The sequence below is a fragment of the Tribolium madens genome, unplaced genomic scaffold, assembly GCF_015345945.1.
Source record: "Tribolium madens isolate multiple individuals breed KSU strain unplaced genomic scaffold, Tmad_KSU_1.1 Scaffold_7;HRSCAF=85;Tcas5.2_LG10, whole genome shotgun sequence".
NCBI lineage: Eukaryota > Metazoa > Arthropoda > Insecta > Coleoptera > Tenebrionidae > Tribolium > Tribolium madens.
The window spans coordinates 612,246-631,970 of record NW_025401050.1 but is presented as its reverse complement, the minus strand read 5'-3'; the positions used below and the strand labels follow the sequence as shown (position 1 = coordinate 631,970).

General features: G+C 33.7%; 2 protein-coding genes across 4 annotated transcripts in view; one reads left to right on the top strand and one right to left on the bottom strand.

Annotated features, from left to right (window-relative positions):
* Positions 1-10,768, top strand: part of LOC123010332 — a 39,674-nt gene extending 28,906 nt beyond the window's left edge. The window contains exons 4-8 of one of the 2 annotated variants that reach the window (XM_044407144.1): positions 1,071-2,968; positions 5,521-5,673; positions 5,726-6,020; positions 6,078-6,324; positions 9,999-10,768. In XM_044407144.1, the coding sequence (XP_044263079.1) occupies positions 1,071-2,968; positions 5,521-5,673; positions 5,726-6,020; positions 6,078-6,324; positions 9,999-10,401 (2,996 nt within the window). In that variant the 3' untranslated portion in view covers positions 10,402-10,768. Of the gene's footprint in view, positions 1-1,048; positions 2,969-5,520; positions 5,674-5,725; positions 6,021-6,077; positions 6,325-9,998 lie in introns of both variants that reach the window. The other variant, XM_044407143.1, reaches the window with a different exon arrangement.
* Positions 10,408-19,715, bottom strand: LOC123010334 (sideroflexin-2). Of its 2 annotated transcripts, none has more exons than XM_044407147.1 (6): positions 19,373-19,715; positions 18,986-19,322; positions 16,043-16,241; positions 15,692-15,984; positions 11,071-11,118; positions 10,408-10,984 (listed from the first exon to the last, which is right to left on the bottom strand). In XM_044407147.1, exons 2-6 carry the CDS (start codon positions 19,306-19,308, stop codon positions 10,873-10,875), a joined length of 975 nt encoding a protein of 324 aa, XP_044263082.1. In that variant the 5' UTR covers positions 19,309-19,322; positions 19,373-19,715; the 3' UTR covers positions 10,408-10,872. The 2 variants fall into 2 exon arrangements, with proteins under 2 accessions (XP_044263082.1, XP_044263081.1); XM_044407146.1 differs by having other exon boundaries at positions 18,986-19,311; positions 19,373-19,711.
* Between the last annotated feature and the right edge of the window lie 10 nt (positions 19,716-19,725).

The following is a 19,725-nucleotide window of genomic DNA, read 5'->3' as shown; positions in this document are numbered from 1 at the left end:
ATATCTTTTTAGTTGAGTGATAACAAATCTAGGAAATAGTAAGACCAGAAAACAGATTAAAAGACATTTTGATAAAAAAATCACAAATAAAAACTACTAGAATTAAATTATTTTTACATAAAATTCTAATAACAAAAGAAAAATAATATCAATTCAAAATTATTTTCAGTTATAATATCACGAGTAGTCAAAAATTGTCGAATATTTTTATGAATGGTCATTCGCTTATGATTACCATGAGTGCGCAGCATGAATAAAAATATTCTACAATCTTTGACTACGAATGGTATTCACCAGACTATTCAATGAACCAAATGGCAAATTTGCGATACACATGATTTCGTTGTCATAGTCATAATATTTTAAAAAAGAGAGGTGAATTGAATAGTCACTGAAATTCAAAACATGTTGTTAACTGCAAAATCATTACTGTCTTAGCCTTCATAGTAAAACTCACTCATTTGCAACAATTCTGGTTCAAACTTTTATTGCAGTATAAATAAACAAGCGAAGAATTTTTCAAACCTCTAATCAGTATAACAGCATATAATATTTAATGTTTCTATTTCTGCAACTTTCTTTTTAATATGGGATACAAAAATGGTAATTAATTTTACTTGTGTTGTAGACGGAAAATTTTTGCTTTTTATTTAACCTAGATTTTAATCAGCTCCAAAAAACGGTCTTACATAATTTAAACTTATTTTCTTTTATTTTTTTCCGTAATTTTATAATTCGCGTCATGGTCTGTAGGTGTGTCAATTTCGATTTGATTCCGGTATAATTTTCCCAATGTCAATGCCATTGGAATTTTTTCAAACACCCATTCGAACTAAAAGTGAAATTAATCTAAATTCCTATCAAAACCCCAAGTTAGTCCATTTGTCACATTCCTCTTCATTCACTCCAATTTGTCCCAATGTTTTAATTGTGCCAGGTGGCCAGCTTGACCACTCATCAAGTGACCATTTAGGTCATCAAACCGGTACAAGAATTCACAATCTCAATTTATAAACGAGTAAAAGTCGAATTGAACTAATTTTTTCAGAAACTGACCATCATGTCTTCAGCTATCTGTCAAAATTTCGTCCAAAATGCTTGGAAGAAAGAACTTTGTTCGAATTGCTTCAAATCAAAGGACGAACATGCAGAACCGCCAAAACCCAAACCAATCACGTTGATTTCCAGCGAAAAGGTCGAAGGAATCATTAGAAATTCGGCAAAGTTTCGACCGAAAAGGACGGTTTGTTTTATGAAAGAATTGACGGAGATTATCGGTTTTGGGGGTGAAGATTGGGAGTCCGAGGGGGAGGATTGTAGAGATGATGATTTGTCGTCCAGTGAAGAGGACTTTATTGCCGAATCCGAGGAAGAAGAAGAAAGAGAACTGAAAAGGATAACGAAAGAAAACACTGATTTTAATACGAATAATTTGAAAGATGAGGTCATTGTGAAGAAAACAAGCCAACTTTTATTGGGAAAACCACTAGTTGACTCCTCTGGACGTAAACAAACCCTACTAGTTTCGGTTACACCATTTGGTGAAGACACTCAACCTAAAAAAATCATCAAAAGTTTAAAATTGAAAGAGAATGTTCCTGAGACGAAACAAACTAATGTTGTCTTGACTTCTTATACGAAAAATGAAGATAAAAAAGAAAAATCTTTGTTGGATGAAATAACTGAGACTCTGGAAAGCGGAAAAAATCCAATTCAAATCATGAGTCGCAAGAAAACTCAAAAAGAGATCATTTTGAGTGTCTCTAAAGACGAAAACAAACCCGAGCGTAAAAGTACTCTTTCTCGCACTCCTGCTTTAAAACGCGACCACGAAAAACCCATAATTTACCAAACGTCCACTGCCAAAATCGAACTACTTAACAACAAAAACAAGTCTAAAATCGACTTGAAAACCACACCTCCACCCCCCGCCACCGTCGTACCACCCCCTCCTCCCAAATCGAGTCGGGAGCAAGCCGGCGAGCCCGACGGCCGAGCCGACCCTGATACAGTAACCGAACCTCCCGCCCTGCCCTTGACTCCTCCCCCTGCCCTCGACCCGCCTACTGTCCTCTACGACAAACCCAAAATCCCCGCCAAACCGGTTTTGGCTAAACAAAATTCGACAGGTTCGGATACCGGGTCACGTGTTATCAATAAACGAAAAGCGCCGAAACCACCCGAAGTTCCTGAACCCGCCCCTCGGAAATTCCTCTCGGTTTCGACTGATAGTTTAGCAAGTGAAGATAAAAGGAAGAAGGGGAGGTTTTCGCTAAAGAAGTTTCTTCGGAGGGGGTCGAGTAAGGTCGATTTGAAGGGAGGGGAGGAACTGGATGGGCCTCCTTTGCCTAAACCAAGGCTGGTTATCGTGCATCCCTCGGAATTGAACGGGGCTAGAGTCGAAGTGGTACCCAAGGGTGACTACCAGAACATCCGGTATTCTGATGGTAACGACTATGAGAGTTTCGTACCGAAAAAACCACCACCGCCCCCACGTGACGATTTGGGGTCATATAAACCGCTCCCCCATCCTCCAAAATCCATAGATGTGCTTAGTAAGCAGAAACAGTACTCCGGGGGAGTCCCTACGAAAAAAACAGAGACAGTGTATGCGAATATAGGGGAAGTACGGTCTGCGATTGTTCCGAATAAGCCCCAAAGAACGGCGAGTATGCGTGAGAGGGAGGCTCAGGAGAAGAAGAATTATGAGTCTGTGGATGGAGGAGAGAATGTTTATGATTATATCAGTGGGAGGTCAAGTTCGCCCGATTCTGATTCTAGTCCGAATAAAAACAGTCCTACGAGTAAGACTGCGAGGTTGAGTAAGAGGTCAGAGAGTAGTATTGATGTATCAGGGGAGTATTTCAAGTATGGGAATATTCCGAGGTCAGTGTCTTTGACATATTGTGGGAGTGAGACGGAGTCGGAGATTTATTCGCCGTATAGCTTTTATGGGAGCGAATCAGAGGTGAGTGTTATAGTTAAATATCAACATAAAGACGAGTAGATCAAAGACCATTTTGCTTTTAGTACACCCGGGGAAAAAACTATTCATCAGTCTAACTTTGTACTCGGGCTGCGCTTTGTCGCAATAGCGTTTCAGACTAACTAGTTGGAGAGCAGGTAATATGTCGAAAAACCCTTATTTAGTAAGCTGGTCCGGACCCGAAAACTGTCTTTTTGTGAAAATTACTTCAATGAGCATAGATTATAAATAACGTATACATTACATTGTAATTATAATAAACAAGCTTGCTCAAAATTATCAAATTACAAATACATAAATTTATTTAAGAAATGTATTTTGCAAGTATACAGTATGTTCCCGGATTAAGTTTACAAGAGGAAAAAAATTTTTACCTTTGATTTTACGCCAAAACTGCAAAGAAAAAACATTTTTAGCTTGACTTGACTTTTAAGGTTCTTTATTTACAGCTTTCAAAAATCAAGATTGTAGGACTAGTTTTAAATGCCAGAATTTTTTAATAAACTGTGTATTTTGCCAATTTCTATCAAGTTATTTCTTTATAATCAAAATTCTGAACTTAATAATACATTTGATAATAGCCACTCAAAAGGAAACAAATTTTTACCTTTGATTTTACGCCAATTTCTATAGTAGATGTTAAACTATTTCTTTGAAAACTCTTTTGAGTAGATAAATTAACACTTTAACAGCAAGGGTTGTTTTTGCTTTATCTGAAACGAGCAAATCTGTAATCAAAACTTCATTATTTTGACTCAGTGGAAAGAATAGTTAATGTTTTTCTTACTTTTGGACTTGTAATAATAATCTTTCTTTGCTTTACAAGTCTCATACCATTGGCGATTTTATTTTTTTGACAACGATGTCACTTTGATAAGTAATTAATTAATTGAATAATGATTGTTTTTGTTAAAACTGACTTTTTTTTTAGAAGCTGTTTTTTTGATTTGCCATTTATTAAAATTATGTTTTTTTACAAAAATTTTTGTTATTTAACTTGCGTTAACTCATCTGCAAAACGACATCGTTGTCAAAAAAATAAAACGCCAATGTGATGAGATTTAAAACGCAGATAAAAAATTACACTAGTTTACACGATTTTTATACCTTAGATGAAAGTTAATTTCTTATAGATTTTGAGGCACTGAGTTCAAAAAAAAACTATTTGAAAAAGTCCACCACGTTACGTTTAAGAAGTAGGTAATTAACAAAAATACAAAAAACCGCCAAAATACATATTAAAAGTGAGTTATTTTACTTGGTTTTATTATACTTTTTGGATCAGTTTTCTTTATAACAATCGAACAGTAATCTACTAATATATTTTTTTCATCCCAAAAATCTTCGTGTCTATCTTTGAAAACCCTTCAGATCTTGATGAAAACGCTCGTCTTGATTGTCACTCATGCTCCCTAAATTTTTAGAAAAGAAGCCCAAATGCGAGTGAAATGTTCTTAAGACCTATTTAGACCCATATAGTAATAATGTTGCAGTAATTCAGCAACAATTTGAATTTAAATAAATTTTAAATCGTAGGCATTTGTGCAGAAAACAGGGAAATTATCGTCTGTAACAAAAAAAAGGGTGACATTATAGAAAAAATTAACAATTATTTTTTTTAATTAAAGGTAAGTTAACATAAAAATAATAATTCGATTAAAGGTATATTAAACATCTTATTGTTTGTAGACTATAGTGTTATTAGTTTAGAAGCTCAAAATCAAGAGAAAAATTAAATTTTCTTTCCACTGAGTGAAAATAATAAACTTTTAAAATTACAGACTTACTGGTATCAGGTGAAGCAAAAAATGTTTTTCTTTTGCAGTGTTAGCGTAAAATAAAAAATCCGGGGACATACTGTATAATATTAGTTATTATTATGGCAATAAATTTACCACTTTGGGTTTTTTGCTTTGTTTAGAAGTAATAAAAATAAATATAAAAAACGGAAGAAACTAGCTATTTGTTAATAATATTAAAAGTAAATCACAAAAATTTTGTTAAGGTAATGAAATACATGGGCATGCATTTTTTCTCTAAAATTTGCTTAGTGTCATTTTGCAAATTGTTATAATCACCATTTAATAATCTATACTCATTAAAGAAATTTTCAGAAAAAGACCGTTTTGAAGTAACGTGTATCCTCGAGTCCGGACCAACTTCCTAGATAAGGGTTTTTCGACATATTACTTGCTCCCCAACTAGTTAGTCGGAAACACTATTGCAACAAAGCGCAGTGTTAGCAGAAAGTTAGACTGGTGAATAGTTTTTTCCCTGGATGTACCAACAAGTTGAAACCAATTTAAAATCGAAAAAGTAACTAACTATCTAGTAAAAACAAGGACGTTCATTCAACCTCCTTGAGTAAAATTATAATTGGTCAAAGTACCTACTTATTTTAACTCTACAATAATTTATATAATTTAATTCTTTTGATTATTATTAATTATTATAGAAGCTTACAAATTAGTGATTATATAAAAAATGAAATTTCAATCCTTTGAAGGAAACAATGTTGAATATTCGACTTTCAGGTGACTGAAGACGACCACGACTGGATCCAAAACGGCCGCACTCACAAACTGCGTTCCCGAAAAGGCCGAAGCATTGTTCACAAAAACTTAGAAGACAACTACGGGGCCGTCATCGTCGCCAACCACGAAGCTCTAGCACAAGTCTTGGAAAACGTCAGTAGTACCAAAACCTCTCCGACTTGAATCTAAATTCCCCCAATTCCAGATCCAACAAACCACTCACATTCAACCGGCACTCAGAGGCCTGAAAACACTCTCCAATCTGCGATGGACTGATTTTTCCGTAAAATCCACGTCTCAACCTCTGGTCGTCGGCTGTAGAACCTTCCATCAGGCGATTTGGAATACCCAACACGTAACCCTTGTAGTCAACACCGGAGCGTTACCATCAAGTACCTTAACTTTGGGTACCAGTAGTTTGATGACTATTACCGAATTCAGCGATTTGGTACCGGCGAAATTTGTCGGGAACGAGAGTGAAGAGGAGAAGTTGATTCAAGGTAGGTGTGCAATTTTAAATCTTGGCTTTTTAGGTAAAAATTTGTTTTTCTTTGTAGCCACTGTAGCCGTTTTGCCGTGGCTACAAGTCAGTACAATTCAGTCGTATGGAGAAAGTCTGAAAAAGGGGACACAAACGCTTGAAGAAGCCTGGAAAGATGCAAGTTTTGTCATGTTGCAATTGGTGAATGCCTTGAAGATTTTACAAGCTCAAGGGATTGAGGAGTTGTCACTCTCGTTGAACAGTTTTGTGCTTTGCAAAGAAATGGATAAGGACAGTCACTTAAGATTGTGTGTTTTGCAAGGGTAAGGATCGTTATTTTTCGATTATTTATTTTAAGTTCTGAAAATTAACGCTTTTAAATCCAAAAATTCCAAAGAAAAAATTTACTGAAAAAATATTTCGAACATTATTAATAACGAACACGTAGTTGAAATATTGTAATTTTTCACTTTGCAATTCAATTTCTTTTTATTTTATAACGTTTGGCCCTAAAGTTTTGGGAATTTTTTTAAATGTTTATAATTTTGTCAAAACTTTTATTTTTTAAACTAAATGAAACAACAATTGATAATATAAACAAGAATAAATAATCCATAATCAACTTACTGATAGAGGGCCATTATCTTCAATGGTTCTCAATTTTCTTCTGATTTGCCCCATTCTCCTCTGGATCAATTTCTCTGAGCTTAAAAAAAACATTCAACGCCGCAATTTTTTCTCATTATACACTTTCTTGTTCAATATTGACCAAAACTCTTCAGTTGATCGAACCTGAGGTATATTGGGAAGATCATCTATTTTAGGTACAAAATTTACATTGTTTTCGTCAAGTCAGTTTTTAGCTTCTCTACCATTGTGGCATAAAGGCAAATTAGTCCAAAACACTACATCATTATTGGCATGATGTGTCTTTAAAACTTCATCGAATCGAGAGAAACATCTTTGAATATAAGTGGTTTTTGAAACAGCGAATCTTCGATCTAATTTTTGTTGTGAAACTCCAATTTCGTTTTTAACGGCTTCAATCATTCTTTGTTACCTTAAAATGTTGGATCGACCACTTTTGGATAAATTAATACAGGGTATACCCTCTTTACATTTCATTATAGTCCTATAAATTATTGTTAAAGAAATATTTTCTACACTAGACATTGTAACAATTTCACGATTAGGCATTCGCCTAATGCCTAGCTTGTAAGACATTTTCGAAAACCCAATTGAAACAACTAAACTGCCATAACATAAACAAGCTAATTGTCATATTTTACTTCCAGGAACAACCTGTTTATTTGGTGTAAATAAAAACCATCTAAAAAATTCCTAAAACTTTAGAACCATACGTTATTTCAATTAACATTTTACATTTTTTACAAAATATTCTTGTTTATGCTCTACGTATCTGTCGAAGTTATTTTATTTCTTACTGTTTTAAAAATAAGAATAAGAATCGAGAATCTAAATTTTTGTAAATGTAGAAAATTCAGTTGCATGAAAACTTCTGACTTGTCTATTTCTAAGGATTCAAACAATGAACAAATAAGACTACAGTTTTTATTTTGATTAACAAAAACACGATTAGCCCGTCACACCAAACTTTTATTTTAATAGCACAACGCGTTTCGACCACAAAGTGGTCATCCTCAGGTGAGAATAAAACTCAATTATTCTCAATTTATTCTCACCTGAGGATGACCACTTTGTGGTCGAAACGAAAAATAATTTATTCTCACCTGAGGATGACCACTTTGTGGTCGAAACGCGTTGTGCTATTAAAATAAAAGTTTGGTGTGACGGGCTAATCGTGTTTTTGTTCATCGTTTCCATACCAAGAAGATCCTAGAAGAAGAAAAAGTTTATTTTGATTGTTATAGTGTAAATCGAGAGTTGAATTTTGTCTTTTGTTTTCATCTCTTTGATTCAAATCAAGTTATGTTTTTATTCTAGTTTTTGCTAGATTTGTCTAAATTTTTTGTTTTTTTTTGTAGTTTAAAATTTGATTTATCCGCAAACGTCAGAAAAATGACGTTTGTATTATTAAATATCACAAATAAAAGTCTCATCTTTCAGCCATGGAGTAAAAATTGTTTTTTTTTTCCTTAAGTGTTTTTACTTTTACTATAATGTGTTTCTCTTGCCTTTTTGGCTGCTCAGCAATTTTTGGAGAGGAATATTGTAGATCATCAGCATTCGACATTTTGCGCTTCTAACTGCACTATTCATCCACTACTTAAATTAGTTTTCTTTCGAAAATCTCATTACAAATTCCGATACTCAAAAGAAGTTAAAATAACTAAACTCCACATTGGCGTCGGAAAAATTGACAAAAAAAGCAATATAAACGAAGTTTGAACCTGTTGAGAACTTTATCCCAAAATTCACATTGCTAGTAATCGGTAACATTTGATGTAATTAAATTGGGAGATATATTCAACAATAAAAAATGGCCAATGTTGCCTGTTTTTGTAAATTTTAACTCTTTTTCTTTTAAACAATGTAACAGATTTTGAATAGCTAACCTCAGAGGTCACATTTGTTTACAATTTGAGTTGGTGAAGTTTAAGCCTGCATCCCAAATTTAAATTAATTCGACAAACAAAACCTTTTATACAGGGTGTTCAAAAAATCGCGCACTTCCTTGAAAGGGAGTAATTGGATAGTCCCCCAGAGTACTGAAAAAATGTTTCTATCTGTCAAAAAATTTTGACATTTATTTTTTGACATTTGACATTTTTTGTTAAGTCTAGTTAATGATACTGATGATCTTGTATATGTTTTTTTAATAATTATTTACTAAAGGTATAAAAATTTTGTCAATAAAATTACAATTTAGGATACAGCTTCTTTGTTTCCTCTTCTAATAGCCTGTAGCAAAAAAACTTGGAAAATTATTTTCCCACAGAAATAAATAGAGTCATAGTGCAAAATTTAGACTTTCATAACTTCGGAATTTTTAGAGGTAGAATTTTTTTAACAAGTTTTTTTAACATATTTCTTGTTGTCGAGGGCACCGTCCGATGACAGTGTCACGGAAGTGCGCGATTTTTTGAACATCCTGTATCTCAAAAACTAAAAACAATCGAATGAGACAAGTTGAGTTATTTTGACTTCTTTTGAGCTCTACTATCACCTGTTAAAATATTTGCACATACCTTAAAACCACCTGTATAGGTTTATTAAACCCTCAACTGTAATTGTAATTGTAAAATTGTAAAAATTTAAATACCCTACTTGTGGCACATCAAATGAAAGCTATTTTAACAAGCTTTTCAAAAATTTTTACCAAAATTGAATCAGACCATCCATTCATGAGATACAGGGTGTTCTAATAAAAACGATCCAGAAAAATTATACAGGTTAATTTTGTTTTTAAGACATTTTTGACAAAATTTTAAAAGCATCACCTTTAACTTTTCCTATGTCAACTTCTAAATTTGAAATGACACCCACTCACTTGTGACAGATCAAATAAAAGTGTTTTTAAAATGTTCTTTGAACCTCTGTTCTAAAGTTGAATGGGATTCATAAGATATTCGCAAAAAATAATGTTTCTAATTAGTAATTATTACTTCTAATAAAAACTATTGAAATAAATTACAAGAAGCATACTAATATTGTTATAAGTATTATTGAAGCTGTAACAAACTTATTTTTATTTCTTTATTTTATTGTCAAAATAATCGGACTAAAGGATAGGGGGTAATAACGTTTCTTATAATTTAATGTAAGTATCTAAAAAATAGCAATATAGTTCTTAAGTTGAAAACCATGCTAAAATAGCTTTCATTTAATTTGCCACAAATAGGGTAGTGCCATTTAAATTTTTAAAGTTGGGGAGCGTCGGGTTACTAAGAATATTTTAAAAATTACGTCAAAAAATGTCCCCCTCAGATATTCGGGGTGGCTCGTTTTCATTGAAACACCCTGTATGTCACATGGGAGTAAAGTAAATAATAAACCAATAAAAAATTTGTTGCAGCCTCGGCGAAGACCTCCACCTCGCTCCCACGGACCAATACGGCACCCTCTGCACCTGCGCCTCCAAAGCCCTCTCCCTCCTCCAACCCACTGCGAAAACCACCCCCCTCCTCCAATCTCTCCTCAACAACGAGCGCGCCGTCACCCTCACTCAGGTCAAGTCCATCCTCGAGTTTTGTCTGTGGGGTCCCTCGGACGTCGCCCTTGGCAGCACAATCCGCGAACGTGAACTCGCTCTCCAACGCTGGCTTGACCTCCAACGCGCCACTGTCCTCCATGGCCTCGTCTGCGCACGCGTACAACTCACCGTCTACGAGGAATGCCATCTGTTCTTCTTGGTGAGAAGCAACGCAAGGATGATGTGCGATGCCTCGCTCTTACTTGAATCGTCCAAACACAAATGACACAAATTCGTTCTCAAATGTTTATTTAATACGGTGTGCAGGCATTTGTTAATGTTAAAAATTTTATTGTATAGTGTTAAAGTGTATATATTGTTATTGTGACTGCCATTTCGAGGTTTTTGTGTTATTATTGTCCTTTTTATACACATCATTATAATATTCTATACTACAAATAAATTAAAATTGCTTTATACTTATTTCAAAATTTTTTTTGTTAAACAACACAATTTCAACAATAAAATCCACAATAGTCAATAAATTATTGCTTAAATTATTACCTTAAAAGAAATAAAATCATATTACTGTGTCTATAATTAATCACATGAATTGTTTTCAAATTAAAATTAATAAAGAGATTTCGACCTGACTCAAAAGTACGTATACTTTTCTTGAAAGCTATACCTGTGTTAACACCTATAAGAATTTACTATTCTTGTACTAATTATTGTCTTCTTTCTTTTTCCATATTATTTAGAGACCTTTGTTGAAGTAGAGTAGCGGAGGAATGTTGTTTCCACATTTCTTCTTAAGTTTTTCGTATTCTTCTGGTTCCAACCATTCCAATGTTGTAGCTTTGATGGAGCTGATGACAGAAAATAATTGATGTCAAAATTATAAATATCACAATTGCTAAGAAAAAAATAGAGGACAATAAATGCAACTACATACCATCTTTGGGGAAATAGACCACAGGCAGTTGGGACCATGAATGATAGGCTAAAAAAATTAAATATGATAATAAATTTACTATAACATGTGTGAAACAAATCAATTAAATGTACTTTTTGCTTTCTGTTATTCACTGTAGCAAAAAGTTTCACTTAGTAAAAGTTTTCATTTCAGTTCACTTGTTTTTGGAAAAGTGAAATAAAAATTCAATATTTGTATAAATAACTAGCTTGCACCCGTGACTTCGTCCAAGTAGATTTTCGATATAAATTTTTGTTGTTTCTTAAAGAAGAAATGTGAAGTTAGTCTGTTTATCTATTTTTTTCTTGATTCATCAACTGAAAACAACGCGGGAGCACCACAAACCCGATTTTTAAAAGAATGACGGAAGTACGTTATAAACGCTTCACCTCTCGAATATTCAAAAAATGTCTTCTTAGAACATTTCTACACCCTTAAAATCCCAAAATTTAAAATTTTATATTTATGTTTTTGTTTAAATGTCTGCACCTAATTTCATCCCGTTATTGGTTGCTTTTTGATGCCTGATTAGTGCAGTTCTCTACTCTCTAAGAAAAATATTTTCCAAATTTCATGTTTCTACCTTCGTTTAAACATGTACACCTCATTTCACCCCCTTAAAAACTGATTTTTAAAAATCTCGTCTTAGTGCACCTTTACAACCGTCAAAGAACATATTTTCCAAATTTTATGTTTCTATCTTCGTTTAAGTGTTGACAACATATTTCACCCTCTTGTAACTATAATTTCAAAAAAACCTTTCTTAGCGGACCTCTACACCCTCTAAAGAATATATTTGCCAAATATTATGTTTTTATTTTCGTTAAAATGTTTACACCCCATTTAACCCTGCTTAGAAATTGATTTTCAAAAAATCCTCTCTTAGCAGTCCTCTACACCCTCTAAGGAATATGTTTCCAAAAATTTAGGTTTTTATCTTCGTTTAAATGTTTACACCCCATTTCATCCCCTAATAGATTGATTATAGAAAAATCCTTCCTTAACGAACCTCTACACACTCTAAAGAACATATTGTCCAAATTTCATGTTTTTATTTTTGATTAAAAGTGTACACCCCGTTTCACTCCCTTTTCTAAGGGGGTAAATAAGTTTTTACTTATTATTTAAAACAATCTTGTCCTAGTGCACTTTTACAACTGATAAGGAATATATTTTCTAAATTTTTTCTTTCTATCCTTCTTTAAATATTTACACCCCATTTCATCCCCGTAGAGATTCATTTTCGATTTTTTTTTTCTTAGCGAACCTGTACACCCTCTAAGGAACATATCTTCTAAATTTAATGTTTCTATTTTCGTTTAAACTTATACAACCTGTTTCACCCCCTTTTCTAAGACAGTAAATAAGTTTTTACTAATTATTTTTGAAAAACCTCGTCTTAGTGCACTTTCACAACCGCTAAGGAACATATCTTAAATTTTTTTGTTTCTATCATTGTTTAAACGTTTACACCCCATTTCACCCCCTGAGGGGTTATTTTTTTTTAAATCCTTTCTTAGTAGATGTTTCTAGCTTCAGTGGTTTAGGCTGTGCGTTGTCTGTCAGTCAGTCACGGAACTATTTTATACAGGCTGCGCCAGAACTCGCGCTCCAGAGAAAAATGCCATGTAAGGTAAGATACCAGGAACATAGAAAAATTGTTAAAAAAATTCTATCTATAAAAATTTAGAAGTTATGACAGGTTAAAATTTTCACTTTGACTCTATTTCTGTTGGAAGAATAATTTTCCAAGTTTTTTTTTGCTACAGGCTATTAGAAGAGGAAACAAAGAAGCTGTATCCTAAATTGTAATTCTGTTTAGTGTTATTTGTGGCTTTTATTGACAAATTTTTTTACCTTTAGTAAATAATTATAAAAAAACATATACAAGATCAAATGTCAAAAAATAAATGTCAAAATTTTGACAGATAGAATTTTTAAACATTTTTTCAGTACACCCTATATACAGGATGCGCCAGAACTCGCGCCCCAGAGAAAATTTTCAAGTAAGGTAAGATACCAGGAACATGAAAAAAATGTTTAAAAAATTCTATCTGTCAAAAAATTTTGACATTTATTTTTTGACATTTGACATTTTTTATATCTATTTAAGGATACTGATGATCTTGTATATGTTTTTTTACAATTATTTAGTAAAGGGACAAAAATTTTGCTAATAAAAGCCACAAATAACATTTAACAGAGTTACAATTTAGGATACAACTTCCTTGTTTCTTCTTTTAATAGCCTACAGCAAAAAAACTTGAAAAATTATTTTTCAAACAGAAATAAATGGAGTCAAAGTGCAAACTTTAAACCCTCATAACTTTAAAATTTTTATAGATAAAATTTTTTTAACATTTTTTCCATGTTCCTGGTATCTTACCTTATATGGCATTTTTCTCTGGGGCGCGAGTTCTGGTGCACCCTGTATAAAGAGACTTGTCCTCTTTTTTTCTTGAAATTTTGAAATTTTCACAGTAGATACCTTTTATAATGGTGGGCATCCACTAAGAAAGGATTTTTGGAAAATCAAGCCCTAAGGGGGTTAAATGGAGAGGTAAATTTGAAAGTTTAAAGTTATATCCATAAAAATTGGCCTTTAGGCTTTCGGTTAAAAATAAAAAAATACGTATTTTAGGATTTTTCGGAATTCCACCCCCAAGGGGGTTGAACAACGGTAAATGGTAGTAAAATATCCAATTTTTTTTCAAAGTTAAATCAATGAAAATTGGTATTTGGGCTTTCAGTTGAAGACAAAAAACACGTGTTTCAGGATTTTGGAAAATTTTATCCCCAAAGGGGTCAAACAGGGGATGAAAATTTGTATAAATATTTATAAATTCGTTATTCTTGAAGTTATATTTATGAAAATTGGGATTTAGACTTTCGGTTAAAAATGAAGAAAAGGTGTTTTAGGATTTTTCAAAATTCCACCTCCAAGAGGGTTAAAGAGGGATGACAGTTTATATACAAAATTTGTCATTTTTAAAGTCAAATCTTTGAAAATTGGTATTTAGGCATTCGGTTAAAAATTTGTATCAAAATTTGTCATTGTTAAGTAATAGGCATGAAAATTCGTCCACTTTGATATTAAATCCATAAAAATTGTTATTGGGGCTTTCTATTAAAAATAAAGAAAAGCATGTTTTAGGATTTTTGAAAATACCACCTCCAAGAAGGTTAAACAGGGGATGACAGTTTGAATTAAAATTTGTCGTTTTTCAAGTTATATCCCTTCAAGTCAACAACAGATTTTTATACAGTGTTGTGGTTTATCCTTGCTGATATAGTTGTAGAAAATTGATGCATAAACGGCGTAATCGAACCGCATATATGGACTTCTATCCCCCGAAGCAAAGTAAGCTAAGAATGGGGTATTAAAGGGTGTGTGGAAATCATTATTGTTTGAAATTAAAGACTTGAAATTTTGTAGTCTTTAAATAAGTTATAAAAGACAGACTTTTTATTTTTACTACGACACGTTCAATAGTATATTATGTAACTAGTGTTATAAACGCCACTTCAGACATGAGTTTTATTAGGCACGAGCGAAGCGCAGCGGAGCGAGTGTTTAATAAAACGAATGTCTACAGAAGTTTATACACGTGTTACATACTATACTTTTTCACCACAAAAAATTATATTTGTACTTATTTTTAATTTAATTTGGTATTATAGTTTATATTTGTAAATAGGTATTCCTTGTCAGGAGCAGACGATAAGAATTCTTTAATTTGCTGTTTTCGACTTTTTAGGTTTATAACCATCAGATTTACCCTGCAGCAACGCACACAGTTTGGGATATTTTCTCATGTCAACATTGTTTTTTAGGTTAAGCATCACCTGCAACATTGAGTAGACTGTCCACGAAGAAGACGGTGTCATCCTTTTCGAAAGATCTTGAAAATATGCAAACAGCACATTCTCAGATAAAGAATTTATTTAATTTCTTGACGCCAATCTTGGAAAAGTTTATATGCACGTTCGTACTGACTTTTTGATTTTTCCGGTAGCAAACTAGAAGTTGCCGAGGTCGCTGCTAATCTCGGGTGGAGTGCATCATCTTCACTTTCATTTTCATTTATTTTTCACATGCCGCAGCCCCGTCTAAATGACAACTAAATGACAACTGACAGAAAGCACCTCCGTGAAGTTAATAAGTAATATTTCTCTTGAGGGCAAAATTTAAATTACAGTCGACCAAAAATTTCCTACTCGCGTCACATCGCGTTTCCCCCAACATTTTCATTTCGTGCAGCCAGATTCACACTCGAAAAATTATTAGAATAACAGAAACCTAACTTCAGCCCGTGACTAATATGACAGTTGCTATTAGCAACGTGGCTAATAGGCATAAAAGTCACGGCTTGTTAAGGTGTGTATAAAAGGTCACTTAGCGTTATGGAAACACATACGATAATCCGTGTTTTAGATGTGGGAGTAGAAAATATAAATTATGTGTTGCTTTTTGCTAGTAAGTTTTTTAGCCCTTCTGCGTTTTGAAATAATTGTTGATGTTAAATTACAACGCGTACGAAGCCACGGGCAACAGCTAGTTAATAATAAGACAACACAATTTAAGTAAAAAAAAACTTACAAACATCCAACTGCCAGAACTTGCAACGGCCCATGCAAAACGGTTATTCTCTGCATCCACCTATACTTCTCCAATCTTTCCATAATAACAGGCAAGATGAGCATCCCCGGTGCACACATCGTGATCCTCGAAATAATAACCTGAGTGATTCCTTTGGCGGCGGCGAATTTCGACTGTGCCACGATATTACCATTCTCATCGGAACAGTCAATTCCGTACAAGAGTTCGTTTTGTCGCATCAGTGGGATGTTGACACAATTCGCTGCTGCGACGGCTGCAAACGGCACATATCTCTGCAAGTGGCCAAATCAAAAGAATGATTTAAATAATCAGTTAAAAAGTGTGCTTTACTTGAACGAAAGGACTAGCACGTTTGGTCCAGTAATATTTACAGCCGAGAGCTGTAGCCATTGCTGAACCGGTCGCCGAAACGTAAGCGACTAGGAGTTGTGTAGTGGTTGTTGGCGATTTTGCGTTGCGATTCGTGTAGTTTACTAAAGCGTTGAAAGATTGATTCACCCATTGCCAGAAGACTACCGCGAATGGTGTACTGAAAATACGAAACAGTCATATCAAAAATCCATTCAATAATATTTAATATACGAGCTGCGTAGCAGCAAGTTAGGGAACCAACGATTGCTTGAATGGCCTTCTGTAATGAGTGTTCTATACTTTTTTTTTTCCACTTTTGATGTCGTGAACATCACACGACTTTCCTTATCCTACTTATTTAGAAAACATCCTCACGACAATAATTTAGTGTTGGAAATCCGAGTAAGCAAACCTAACGTTTGCATTAGTGCCACGCGAAATAGATCATAGTCGCGGGTTCGAGTCTGGGGTGCAATATTTTTTAATTCGGTACCCATTGTTTATCCCCATGTATGTATTCAACCGTATAATTTTGCGGCCACTTTGCGGCCGATTTTTGGTCTTTGTGGCCCAACGGTGCAACCGCTTTTTACCAAATGTTTTGTGCTGCGTCCTCTTCCTACATACCAAATTTCAAGTTTCTAGCTCTTATCGTTTTCGAGATATGCTGTTTACAGACAGACAGACGGGCACACAGTCAAATTTCATCTGATTACAATACTTTTCTTATAGGATAAGGAAAGTAAAAAATATTAATGATTTAAGGTACTTTGCGTCAGTTGGTGACACGTAGCAGTGTTTTTCATGAAGGCGTTGGAAAATTCAACTCGAACTTTATTTGACATTGTATGTAATCCTCAAAAATGAATCCTCAAATTTTTTTCATGTACGCGGCCCGAAATTTAGGAAATTAATCAGAATATAGTAAGCAAAGTAGTACTCGTAGGCAGACCAACTTTACTTATTTAAAATATGTTTTGACTCATTCGACATCAAAAAGATCCAACAAAAAGATTATTACTTGATAATTTATTTATTATTTATTTTTTTTGGAATCATTCAGTTTTAACAATTATCAACAATATCCGTTAATTTTTGCCACCAAATTCAAATCACGCCAAGCGATTTATTATTTTAACATTTGTGATTCATGTCCATAAATTTAGAAAAAAATCAAGAAAAACAAATCAAACGATTTCGTTGAATGTTATTAAACAGAAAGAAGATCTTCGCATTTTGTTAAAAGTTAAGGCAAAACAAATCAAATAATGACTATAACTATGAAGTAAACTTTTCTCTTTCATTGTCGTGGATACGATTTTCTTATTTGTTGCAACCACAGCTTCCTGATTAATAAAGGAAGTTTCCCTTCACCCGGCATTGCAAAAAAAACTTTCTGACAGCGTAGCATGGCCTTCATCTGTCTTCCGCTCCGCTTCATATACAGGCTGCGCCAGAACTCTGCCCAGAGAAAAATGCCATATAAGTTAAGATGCCAGGAACATGGAAAAAATGTTAAAAAAAATTATCTGTAAAAATTTCGAAGTTATGAGTGTTTAAATTTTGCACTTTGACGCTATTTATTTCTGTTGAAAAAATAATTTTCCAAGTTTTTTTGCTACAATCTATTAGAAGAGGAAAGAAAGAAGCTGTGTCTTAATAGTATATTACATAACGAGCACGGAAAGTGATAAATAACGCACAAACGGGAAAGATGCGCACGAGGCGTTAGCCGAGTGCGGGCAATCCCGCGAGTGCGTAAGACAGTTTCCTACGACCATAAAGAATTTTTTTCTCACGAACATATATTTTTTTCATAACGATTTATCTTTTATAATGGATCCAAAAAAATACGTTGAATGAAAAAATACAAATTCGAGTGTGAAATGTGCGTTAGATTTCTAACACACAGCGCGAAAACAAATCGCACAGGTTTTTGACCTCGAACGATATTGCCAATTTTCGCGCATATGTAATTGTGCGTTATGATCTACTTTTGTATATGGTCGTAGGAAAAATATCTTCTCTACTTTGCGAGATCATGTGACCCTACTCTTCCAGACTTTTTTGTGGCCTTATTTAAAACATTGTATTTTTCTATTTTGGTGTCAATAAGTATTTTGTGTAACTGAAAACAGTTGCATGAAATACAATTTTGTGACATTGTTTTTTGGCGACTTTTATGCAATACTTTGATCATCATCATCGTTTTTAAGTGAGAATTTGTTGCAGTTCAACATATTTCTCTCAAAAACTTTCGACATTAATTTTTTGACATTTGACATTTTTTATGTCTATTGAATGATACTGATGATCTTATATATGTATTTTTATAACTATTTAATAAAGGTACAAATATTTTGCCTGTATAATAATAAATTCAATTTAAAAAGCGCTGAATAGAAAAAATTGTATAAATAACGCGTGTTGCAACCTCTCATTGTGATACCCCAGCGTTTATAATACTCGCCTCTGCGTGGCTCGTGTCACAAACTATTTATTTGTATTTGTAACACTTGTTTTTTAATATACTATTGTACTGTCTTCTTTATAGCTACGCCAACTTTGTTGTTTTTTATTATAGTTACTGTTTATGTCGTAAATTTTTAAAAAATACTTAAGAAAGAATTTTTTAAAAGACTACTACATTTTTTTTTTAATACTAACCGATCAATAAAACTTTGGATCAAAAAGAGACATCTAAAATATTGGTTGTTTCATTAAAAAAATACATAAATGATATACATTTACACCTGATATATTAAAATTAAAAATAATATAAAAACCCCGTTTTTGCAAAGGCCTTGAGTTTTAACTATTTTTTTATGATAATTTTATTAGATAGGAACACCGTTTAAAAACTCACGCAACGATAAAAAATGTAAGATTAACAGTAAACTTGCATTTAGCTCCAAAACTCACCGATACCACTGAAGCATCGCCCCCGTGATTGCCATACCCCCCGGCACCTGGAACGACATCCTTCCAAACACATTTTGTTTTTCACCGCTGTCTGGATGGAACGCACTCTCGTACAATTTCTTCGCATAAATAACCTGCTCCAAAGTGGTTCCTGGGGGCTCCTTGTGCTTCCTGTACTGCTCCACGAGAATCTTAGCTTTGTCCAACTCTTCCTCCGATACAATGCAAGTCCTCGGGTCCGTCACCCACAAGAAATGCTTAAAGCGCCCCACAAAGGTGCTCTGGTCCCACAGGGGCCCATCGATGTTCAACCGTTCCGGCATAACCTAAAAAACGACTTGTTCTCATTTTTAAATTAATTCCAGATTAAAACAACACTTTTCGTACCTTCTTTTTCTGGTCGCAAGTTCTGTTTGCTTGAAATCTGCTTTGGTTAGGGCGAAATGGAACTTTTTGACACGACGATCGACCCGCAAGGCCGCCAAATGTGGAACAGAACGTTGCCAACAAAATTTAATGCCACGAAGGCTGAATCGAATATGATATCAATGCGAAAACAGGCCGTAATTATATAAGTGGGTTTTATTGATATTTGGATTATTTTTGTACACTCAAAGTTCACAGCTCGGGTTCAACTTTGAGGTTAGAAAAAATTTGGTATGTAATAGATAACATTATTTTAAGGAATTTTAAATGGTTTAAAGTTAAGCAAATGGTTATTTTTAAACATTACTTTACCT